The 12,063-nt window shown below is 41.8% G+C and overlaps 1 protein-coding gene across 1 annotated transcript; it reads left to right on the top strand.

Annotated features, from left to right (window-relative positions):
- Positions 1-6,355: 6,355 nt before the first annotated feature.
- Positions 6,356-9,386, top strand: pou3f1 (POU class 3 homeobox 1). Its single transcript, XM_086079112.1, has one exon. The coding sequence runs from the start codon at positions 6,745-6,747 to the stop codon at positions 7,921-7,923; it is 1,179 nt and encodes a 392-aa protein (XP_085935238.1). The 5' UTR covers positions 6,356-6,744; the 3' UTR covers positions 7,924-9,386.
- The last annotated feature ends 2,677 nt before the right edge of the window (positions 9,387-12,063 follow it).

Raw genomic sequence — 12,063 nt, 5'->3', positions numbered from 1 at the left:
GGGTGTGTACACTTACGCAACCACATTATCTCGGCTGTTTGTTTTTATGTTCTCTATTGATTTTGTTGTCAAGTGAGCTGTGAAGGTTATAGGTCACATGAATAGTATAAAACGTTTTGAAATTATTTATCTTATCACCCAAAAATGGCATTTGAACAGGGGTGTGTAGACTTTTACATCCACTTCATTGGTAGATGCTGCTGTTTTGATTAGCAAAAGAGTTTTCATGGGCTCCGCATTTAACTCTTTGCTGTACATGTGCTTATAGGTTGGAGGAAGATTGTTTACAACATGCACACAGAGTTCACACACTGATGCACTTCTTGTAGGTGCTTCTGTTTTGGTTAGCAACAGTTTCAACTTCAACTAATTTCTGTAGTATAGGATTTAACTTTATCGATGATTTCTTATCGGCGTGTGTTGCATTAAATATGACGATAAATACAAGTATGAATGTCAAAATGTTAGCCTCAAATGTAGTTGTGGCCCATTTGGAGGTGATGGAGGTGCTTAACTCATTCACTGCCCTTGACGAAAAATTCATTTTAACTATTTCTATTAGTTAAAAAAAAAAACTTTTGTTAACAAGAGTATGAAAACCTAGGGGAAAAAATATTTTACATTTAGACCAGATATAAAATTTGTGATTAATCGTGCGTTAACTATTGAAGTCATGTGATTAATTACAATTAATTAGTTTAGTTTTAGTTTTAATTGTAATTAATCGCATGACTTTAATAGTTAACTCATGATTAATCACAAATGTTATATCTGTTCTAAATGTACAATAAAAACTTTTTTTCTAGGTTTTCATACTCTTGTTAACTGAAGTGGAAAAAAATATTAAATTAATAGAAATTGTTCAAATGATTTTTTTACGTCTAAAGCCCTCAATGGCAGTGAATGAGTTAATTGGATTAGCCCGATTCCCAACATGCTGCTTTACATCATGTGGACTTGGGCGGGTGGCAGCGTTGAGAAGGGGAGTCGCAGACACAAGCATTCAGAGTGAAAGTCGGTGAGGGCGCCTCAAAGAGTGCTCGAGCATGGGGCTGGTTGATTTGGGGGGGGGGGGGGTGTATGGGGGGGGGAGCCATCACGGGTGCCTGTTCCTATGCGAGTCGGCCGCCTCCTTGTTTGGAGCTTCAAGTTGGGAACTCTTGACGACTAATTGCGAGCCGATGCCTGGCATGAATATTCATGCTGGTGTGTTCAGACCCCGTCTAATTAGTGGAGAGTTAGAGGAAGAAACTCGCACCTTGCATACCCTGCACGAGGGAAGCGCACACCCCCAACAACCACCCACCATGCTCCCCCTTCTTCCACCATGCAGCTCTCGAGGGAATGCTGGCAGAGTAGCCGGAGTTCATTAGTCAAAAAAAAAAAAAAGGAGGAAAGAAAAGTTACCTGAAAAAAGCACATATTTGGTCTTCAAAAAAATGGACGTGCAAACAGACTTTTTTTCTTTTTTTTGCATATTTGGGGGCCTATTATGCATGTCTATCAAAGAACAGGCACTCACAAATTATCTATTGGAGAATTTTAAAATGTAAACATGGAAAGGAAACGTCCCCTGTGGGATTGAGTGGTTTGGGAGGGGGTGGAAGATTCACGTTAAATATCTAATGAGACCCTTTCAACAAAAGTCTTACTTTGGGCTTACCTGTGGAAAGTAGTTTTTAAAAAAAAAATTGTTCACTTCCAACCAAATGTTTGCCTATTTTTTGTCCTTTAGACAAAAGATTAAATGAACCATAAAAGTGTTTATTATTATTATTATTATTATTATTTGGGAATTACAAACACTTTTTATTGCCATTTTTATGAAGCTAATAATTTCAAACCCTACTAAATCCTAACTTGTGTGTTATTTTGAATGTTCCAACTGTGAACGTTGGTGCCTTAACCGTTTAATTCATAGTTAAAACAGCACAAAAGAAGAAGAAGAAGAAGAATGAAGTGAATTAAACGGTTTGTGCATCATGATTTCATGCTTCAATGCACTCTCTCAGGTGTGTGCCTTAGCCACCAGGGGGCACTGTAATGCAGACATTTATAATATATGAAGAAGAGTTTCACAGCTAAGTTACTCAGTAAGCCACAATTAAAAATATTTTTAAAAGGAAAATAACACAATTTGGCAAAAAGAAAAAAAAGGGGGGGGGTTGTTTTGTACAAAACAACTTAGAAAGTTAGGTCAAATTGATTGATTTCTATTTTACGCAACCCTTTTATGAGTGAGTCATTTTTTTTAGAGGATAAAGAATATATGCCTGTGGGTATTGTCGCTTGTAGACATTTGTGTTGAAATTTCTGTTGCTTAAAGGTTAAATTATCGCAACACTGATGCGAGCTTTGCTTGCTTGTCTATTTGAATTTTGCATTGTGAGTTAGCATTAAGCTAGCAGACTTTCTTAAGGTACATGGTCAACGTGTCATTTTCTTTCTTTTGAGTTTAAACTTGCACTGGGAAGGCCAATAAAACAGCTTCAAGCAATAACTTGGCAATTGTTTACCATCTTCTGCTTGTTGCGAAGTTCACCGACACCGTAAAAATTGTGAGTCTCGAAAAACTCGCAGTTGGAGTTTCGAGGACTTCCAAACTATCTGGTCAGTGAATTCAATTCCATTTCCCTCCCTTTTGTTTTGCTCACATCCTGCATGTTGACCTGATGTCAAGTCATGTCATGCAAGAAACTATAAATTGACACTAAGGAGAATTTGGCCCAACAAAGAAGAGCTTCATATTGTTGGGTGGGTCGATTCGTCTTTCCCCCAAGACCCCCCCCCCCCCCTCCTGACCCTCTCTGCTTCTCCTTTTCGTCATCTCCCAGATTCATCCTCATCCACGCCGCACACGGTCTGTCATTCACTTCTGTGGGCTCCCTTTCACGACGCGCACCATGGAGACGTGGTTGGCCACGGCAAAAATGCACCGGGGGGACGGGGGTTGAGGGTGCGAGGGCACGATTCCTCCACAAAAACGCCCCCACCTCCTCACCTCGCGCCCCCCTCTGCTGAGCATCTGGATGTGGCTTTTCCTTCCATACACAAGAGTGACTCTGTGCGGGCGTGCTTTTTATAGACATGGCCCACGAGAAGGGGGGAGGGGCAAATGACCCCCCGAAAAAACGATAGGGACGGAAAATTGATTAATTAAATAATTAAATAATCCACAAACGCTGCGAAAGTCGCATGATGTCAAGTCAAACAGGAGTTTATATAAAATGACTAATTTAAAGAGAAAGTGCACAAAAATAACTCATCTGTAGGATATGCACAACACTGTGAAACAACCTGACATGGTTTTATCGAACCTGTTAAACGGCTGATGAGTCCGGAGTTTAAAATATAAAAGAAAAAAAAACTTTTTTGTAAGAATTTTATAAGAAATTGGCAAAGACATGACGCACAAGAATGGGGATGAACAACCCACAGAAAGGGACAAAATATTCTATCAATCAATCTGACTAGTCCTAAAACACAGTCACAAAAAAATAAATAGGTAATTAAAAACGGTTTTAGAAATTCATTTTACCCAACAATGTTTAACAAAAAAAATGCAGTGCACTACAATTCCATGCAAATGACATAATGTACTGTCAAGGATGGGGCCATAAATCACGCCTTTCGCCAGACCATAAACTCTCATGCAAATGGCATGCAAGAGCTTTCATCATTGTACAGATATATTCAATAGAATATTTTAAAAAGTAGTGCATTTGTAAAATATATATATATATATATATATATATATATATATATATATATATATATATATATATATATATATATATATATATATATTTAATTGTTGCTCATTGTAGTTTTTTATTGGTTTCACATCAAACCCTAACCCCTAACCCTAAACCTAACCGTATATCTATAAAAACCTAACCCTAACCCTATGAAGTGAAACTATACAGAAAATGCACGCTAAGAGCAACTCTACTCTACGAACCGATCGCTCCGGACATGAACACAAATAAGCACAACACTGTGGAGTGACTGCAGAGTAGAGATAAAAGACAAAAGTGCACACAGTCACAATAATTATATTTAAGGTCAAAATTAATTAAACGTCCTAAGAATGTGTGACATTATCAAAAACAATTTTAAACAACTTTAAAATAATTGTAACTCATTGAGCAAATGGTATGAAAATGCTCTCACATATGGATGGCCATAAATCTCGCCGTTCGCTAGATAATGATGGTCAGCACTGTCAGCAATTAGTTTTTTTGTTGCATTTTTTTTGCATAAGCTCAAACTAATTCTTTATTTTTGAAATTCTTATGACAAGCGACAAAGTGCATGCAAATGTCATAAATTGACCGTCAAGTATGAGCGCATTCAAGGACGGGTGGTCATAAATCACGTCCTTCGCCAGATTATGTTGACGTGCGCTTGTGACCACAAACTCCACTACAAGATAAGACAACAATTTAAATAGTCTGTTAGTCCCGTTGGAACAAAAAAAAATCTAACTAATTCTCGTGGTTTTGAAATTGTTTTGAGCTGACATATTGACAGCTTGCAAATTGTAACCTTAAGCGCAAGCAAATGTCATAAATTGACCTGCAAGCATGTGTACAGCCAAGAAGGACGGGGTGGCCATAAACCACGCCTTTCGCCAGATGATGACGAGCACCTGTGACCATAACCCCCCCCCCCCCCCCTTTTTCTAGCAAGACACACTAGCCGAGCACTCAGCCTTACCTTTTAAAATCCCCCAAAAATGAAGCGCGTGAGCCCCAACACGTCTGTAAGTAAACACAACAACAAGGTTGACGAGTAAAGAAGAAGAAGAAAAGAAAAAGACTTAAACGGCAGGCAGCAGTTTAGACGTCCGGAAGGAGGAGCGCGAGGAGGCGAACATGCGGCCGATTGCCGACTTTTAAGGCGAATGCAACGCCAGAGATGTAAGATTTGTTTAAAGCCCCGCATTTCCATTTAAGAACGTGATTGTGTTTGCAAAAGATCCCTTTCAATCTTTGCACCCCCACCCACCACCACCAGCCCCTCACTCACTCTCTCACTCACTCTCTCTCTCCATGTGTGTGCGTGTGTGTGCGCGTGTGTGTGCGCGCGTGTACCCCTCAGCGTCTTCGAGCCTGCTTTGCAATTCATAGAATTGGTAATTTGCTATTGGGACAAAACGTGAAGGGAAAAATAATCAGATCAAGCAGGGGAAGGAGAGGAGAGATGCGTGTGTGTGTGTGTGTGTGTGTGTGTGCGTGCGGGTGCGTGCGTGCGCGTGTACGTTTCTGCGTGTTTGTTAGATAGCTGTGTGTGCATTGTAGGAAAAAGACAGCCGTGTGTGTGTTTGCGCGCGTATCGACTCAAGATGCAAGGACTCACACGCCATGCTAAAATATAATACATATAGAAACCAGCATCATAAAATGGTGTGCTTGAATTTTTTGTGCTAATGCATGTTGACTGAAAACAGATGTTGAAATTACATAACGCACAAAACGTGAGCAAGATGTTAGAAATGGAGGCCTCGAGTGCTCATTTCCAGAATCAGAATATTAAGAACAGCCAAGTGATGCAGTGCAGTATCACCCCCCCCCCCCACCCCCCAAAAAAACACAAAAACAACAATGCTATACGTTGTTAATGTGTGACTGTTGGCATTATTATCTTTATATTGTGCAGGTGTACCTAATGATATGCCTAAGCATTTTTCAAATGAGTACATTTTGTTTTGTAAAATATGTTTTCCTAATTAGAAATTGAATTAATACATTTGTTCAGAAAAAAACTACACTGTAAGTGTATTTTTCCCTTATGTGCTTTGCTTAATTAAGCAACATGAGAGGGTCCAAATACATACTATATATTTTAATATTTCATATATTGTTGTTTATTAGTGAAAGCTTTCAATGTGTGATGGACAGACAGACAGTGTGCAGTGCACTTACAATAGGACAATTGTGCACATGCTGTAAAAAAAAATATGTGCCAAATTATCATCATCGTGTCATTGAAATCAACCGAAGACAACAGTTGTGCATCAATGACTTAAGATGCATGTCATCTTATTGCACATGAATAATAAATCATCAAATCCGTTGAATCGGAAAAAAATCATGCAATAATGAAAGCTTGCACATCTTAAAGTGAAGAATATGGGAGCGATGTGTTCCCCTCTGCTCCATGTTGTAGTTCTAAGAAGCCTTCCACGGGGCTCATAATCTCGTTTTATGTTCATAAAATCAAACGAAAGGATTCATCTCGACTCTTGCGCGTGAGACAATCAAGGCTTGTCGCACGATTGCTGAATGGGATGCTGTTATAGTAGGCGGAATGTGCACAATCACGTCGAGGGGGAAAAAGTGTAAAGCGGCATTATAATCAACTCACCAAGGTGCATGTAATGTTGTTGTAGTGTATATAAAGCATCAATGGTGTTCCCTGTACTGTTATTATTATTAAAATTAATGTAGTACAAAAAGAAAAGTGGGTCCCCACACGTTTGGACTTTTAAGGTGAAGTAACACACACGCCAATGATAGAAAGGGGGGGGGGGGTCCCCCCTCCTCTCCTCCTCCTCCGCCGCGCGCACGCGCGCCTATCGAGCGCGTCCCCGCGGGCCTCCGTCGGAGCCGAGCCAATGCTCGCCTCTCGGAGGCGTGTCCTCTCGCCGGCCCAAGACCTCCCAGAGCATCCGCCGACGCCGTCCGGGGCTCTAAAGCCCGCAGACCTCCTCGGCGGCCGTCACTTCTCCGAGTCGGAGCCATGGCGACAACAGCTCAGTACATCCCGCGGAATAACTCCTTGCCGTCCAACCCGCTCATGCACCCGGACTCGGACCGCATGCACCAGGGGACCACCTACCGGGAGGTGCAGAAAATGATGCACCACGAGTACCTGCAGGGGCTGGCGGCCACCAACACGGGACACCCGATGAGCCTGACGCACCACCAGTGGCTGCCCACGTCCAACAGCGACTGGAGCAGCGGCACGCACCTCGGGCAGCAGGAGCACAAGGCGAGCCGCGAGGACCTGGCGGCCGGCTTCCATCACAGATCGCACCTTGTGCACCAGCAGACGCAGGGCGCCCACCACGGCGCCTGGGCTCCGGCCAGCGCGCACCACCTGTCCCCGTTGTCGCCCGCGTCGAGCGGCGGAGTCGGCGTCGGCGGCGGCGGCGGAGGTGGCGGCGGCGGCGGCGGCCAGGCTCTGCTCTACTCGCAGCCGGGATACACGAACCTGAACGCCATGCTGGGCAGCCCGCAGCCGGGCGCCCTGCACCACGGCATGCGCGAGCCGCTCCACGACGACGCGGCGGCGGCGGGGGTGGGGGTGCACGACGGCCACATGGAGTCCCCGCAGCAGGCGTTCGGCCACCACCAGGACCACTCGGACGAGGACGCGCCCAGCTCCGACGACCTGGAGCAGTTCGCCAAGCAGTTCAAGCAGCGGCGGATCAAGCTGGGCTTCACGCAGGCGGACGTGGGCCTGGCCCTGGGGACCCTGTACGGCAACGTCTTCTCGCAGACCACCATCTGCCGCTTCGAGGCGCTGCAGCTGAGCTTCAAGAACATGTGCAAGCTGAAGCCGCTGCTGAACAAGTGGCTGGAGGAGACCGACTCCAACACGGGCAGCCCCACCAACCTGGACAAGATCGCCGCGCAGGGCCGCAAGCGCAAGAAGCGCACCTCCATCGAGGTGGGCGTCAAGGGGGCGCTGGAGAACCACTTCCTCAAGTGCCCCAAGCCGTCGGCGCACGAGATCACCACGTTAGCCGGCACGCTGCAGCTGGAGAAGGAGGTGGTGCGCGTTTGGTTTTGCAACCGGAGACAGAAGGAGAAGCGCATGACGCCCGTGGGGGTCCCGCACCCCAACATGGAGGACGTATATTCCCAAGCGGAGACCCCCCCGCTGCACCGCTCGCTACACAGCCCCGTGCAGTGACTGACTTGACAGCCCAGAACACCACCACCGCCCCCCCCCCCCCCCCCAACTACCCGCTTTGCGAACCCCCTACCCGCCACCGGGCTCCTTTGTAGACACATAAAAGGGACTTCGTGGAGTTTACACTATTTAAATTTCCTCGACGAGACTTTTGGGGAGGGGGTGGGACGTTGTGTGCAGTTTTTTTTTTTTTACTTAGCATTGGGAATACATGTTGGGGGAAAAAAACACATCTAATGACAAATATTCCATTTAAAGCGAGACAAAGATTTATTTACCAAAATTATAACGGAGGAGATGCAAGGAGAATCATCATCTCCTCCAACCTTTTTTTGGACCGTGAACGCACCACACGCCTGCAAAAAGAAAAAAAAACACTGGAGATGAAAAGTTAGCACTGAATGAACTTTTTTTTTTGCTTATTATTATTATTATTTGTCTGTCGTCTTTTTTAATTTAATTTCAAAACCATAACCCGAGTGTGTACTTTTTGGGGGTGCTTCTAAAATTGGTGACGGGAGCTCATCAGGGTCAAAATTTGGGAAGAAAATGATGGCAAATTAACGAATATTCCAAAAGCAACAGGACTAACATGTTCTGATTGCACGCCTTAATATATTTTTTTTAACCTCACGTCGCAATTCGTACACGCAGACGCTAAAAACAACAACATTTTTCTCGTTTATTGTGGATTTTACCTCGATTTTTGTCTTGATTTGTTTGCATGGAGCACTTACTTTTTTGTTGTTAATGCAAAATTTCCACACATATTGGCCCCCCATCACCATGCAAAGTTGGAGCAACTCAGGTAACTTTCAGTGCCCCCCAACCCAGCCCCCCAGCCCCATGTCAAAACAACACTTTCTCCGACACTTAAAAAGGCCGTGAATGCATCGCAGTCAAGGGATTCTTTATTTTTGTTCTACTTTTCAACTCGTATTTATTTGACGTCTTTGTGTGTCATGAAGCAGTCCAAAAAAAGGAGAGAAAAAAGACAAGCAGTGCTATTCACCAGACATTTGAGGGATTTTTTTCCAAGAAAACGTGACAGTTATTAAAAAACGAAAAAAAAAAGTTTAAAAAAAAAAGGTGATTTTAGAGAAAATGTGTAAATATGTCCAATATGTAAAACTTGTATTTGTTCTGGAATCTGTTTTTGTTTGTTTCTTTTCCTGGCAGTTTTGTACACTTACTAATAATATCCCAGAAGATATTTTAATATGATTTTTGATTTATTGATGACTCATTTATAAATATATATTTATTATTTCTTCGAGGTGTTTTGTTTGTTTAGCTCTGTTGTTGTTTTCTTTTTTATATATTTGTTGCAGTGGATGATTTTACTTTCTTTCTTCATTGGTTGTACGTTGATTGCTCTCCAAATGTAGACTGCAAAGTCACATTTCTATTTATGTTATAGTAATATTTTATTACTTACATAAAACGTATATACAAGAAAAGTACTCTGCTGTTGTCGCTGTGTGTTCTTTTGTTTGGGTTGCACCACTAGGCCGCATTTAAACCACACCGTTGAGTCCAATATTTCATAAATAATGTCTTGTTATGATTATTATTGTTTGACGTCAGGCATCCCGTATTCATTTGTGCAATACTTATAATCGAATTTTTATGTTTTTGATTGATGATAATCATCGTATTGAGTTGTGCAATTAGGCGCTTTTTAAACGTGCATTAAAAAAAAAATCACATTGTAAGCATGTAAAATGATGATGATGTTTTCTAATATGTGTAAATGTGTCAAGACAAGACAGGAAAATCTGAATCGAGATTTGCTTTTCTTCTATAAAATCACTTTTTTTTTTAAGGCCTTAAAATTGAAATAAATCTCGACCTTTCAGTGCTATCATTTGCTCTTAAATGCCCAAATGATTCATTTTAATCGTTGATTTAAAAAAAAAATCGTCTTAAACGCTCTACGACTTTCGTAAATGTGGATTTGAATTTATTTTGTATAAACGACTTCAAAATAAACTGTAAGTAGCCCGTAGTTCAAATGCTACATTTCTGACGAAATAAATTGACTATAGTCAAATATGACACAAAACTCTCCCTGGCAAATTCCACTTTTTTTTTTTCTAGGTTCTTTTGGTTGCATATAAAACAAAGCATATTAAATAATGCAAAACGCGTGTTGTATTCCTGGTTCCAGACGAATCTTAAGACACCCACATGCGCTGGAAGTAAATTATTATGGGAGAAAATAAAATGTATTTGTTCAAGATATTTGCGTTGTTAAACGCGACTCGCGACGCCAGCGAACGGCTTTTTAAGCATTTTATTAATCATGGAAAAGCGGATTCTATCCCGTTTTCTTTGTTGTTTCCGTTCGTAAACATGGAACAAAAATAGCGGAATAAATTTCTTTCTTACTCAGTCAGTGACTGAAGATCGTTAAAAAGTAAGCAGGGGAGCAAAAAAAGAGAGAGAGAGATAAAAAAAAAAATGTGTGTGTTTGCAGAAGCTGAAGTGGTCCAAACTCCAGCAGGCCAAAGTCACGAGTGAACCACAGGCGACCCCAGCTGGTACAAGTGTGGTACTGCATGCTTATAGCTGCACGGTCCGTTTGGATGAAAAGCTGAACATGTTCATGTGCTTGTGGTACAAAATGACAGAAAAGTCCGCTTTAAAAGTTTTGTGAACCTTATTTGAATGTGCACTCACGTGACACTTTATTAGATACACCTAAACAATCTAATGACTAAGAGCAGCATCAAAACAAACCTAAACGTTTTACCCGAAGTACTTTTAATGGTTTTATTTTGATGTCAATTTATGCAGTGTCGTTACCGATACTGATACCAAGCAAGTACAAAAACAAACAAACAAAAACTATGACATATCATTTTAAAGATATAGTATATAATCCCAGTATAGCATTTTCCTTAAATGGCATACAATTAAAAGCAATTTCTATTCTTCTCATTTCTAGTTTATGATCTTAAAACGGGCGATAAGGCTTCCGTTGTGATAAGGATACCTTGAAATAAAGGCCTGGTATCAGCCCGATGCCGATATATGGCATTGGGAATCACCTATCATGATAACACACACACACATTGGAGAAAAAAAATGACTGCATTTTTATTGTGTATTGTTCAATAACTATACTAATATCGTTTGTTTTGCATGGATACACATTTAATATATAAATAGATTTTTAATGGTTTTCTAATTACGGCAAAATATTTAACGCTGCTCTCTTAGCTTACTTAGATGTTTCATACACTGGGAACAAAATAATGGCGTTTGCTTAATTTGAGCTGTAGAGTCAAGGCCAAAATATCAGATGTCATCTTACTTTACTAAAATGTTCTCAAAATTTATACATACGTTGGTGCAACTTTTCATCTGATAGATAGATAGATAGAGCAAAAAAGGGTTTTGACCAACCCTCAGCTAACACACACCCTCCCGCGAGTCTTGACAGTGGAGCCGCTCGTGAGCGCCGCCCTTTGGCCAAGAGAAGCATCGTCATCGTACGCGCGCATGCAGAGGAGATGATGTGGATTAGTGATGATTAGCAGGGATTATGACTGGTTAATGGTGGGAAAATACATCAGGAACCATTGGCTGTGCAGAAGGGGGAGGGGGGAGGGGGGGCTGAATTTCACTCACACTGGCGGATTTGCATTGATCCACAGCAAATGAACGCGGATTAGCAGCATCCAGCTATCCGCCGACAGATAAATAACATTAAGCGTATTACGCGCCATTGCCTCCTATTAATGACACTACAATGCCGGCAATTATGGAAATATGGAGAATAATGGCGAGCGCCGCTACCTGCTTGGGTTTCCCGGGATTCTAAATCACCCATGTGTCTAAAATGTGTTTTTATGTATTCATATTTTGTCAAAGCACGCTGTTTGAGCTTTACGCTTCATAATTTAAAAATGATTACATTTATTTATGCCATCTTTTGGGCAGAGCAGTTACACAGTCTTGTCTTAAAAATCAAATCAATTTGTTCTGATTTTGAAACCATTTACCCCAAAGGAAAATCAGAATATACAGCACATTCCCAAAATCAAACTGTTCAAAGTCAGATCAGTGAACGGGTCGATCAATCATTGCTAGCAGCCTCTCAAAATACAGGTTCCGCATTCTCTCTCTCTTATT

Source organism: Leptonotus elevatus, chromosome 6, assembly GCF_054856555.1.
Source record: "Leptonotus elevatus isolate MCC_2025b chromosome 6, RoL_Lele_1.0, whole genome shotgun sequence".
In the NCBI taxonomy this organism is placed as follows: Eukaryota; Metazoa; Chordata; class Actinopteri; order Syngnathiformes; family Syngnathidae; genus Leptonotus; species Leptonotus elevatus.
This window is presented reverse-complemented; position numbering and strand designations above follow the sequence as displayed.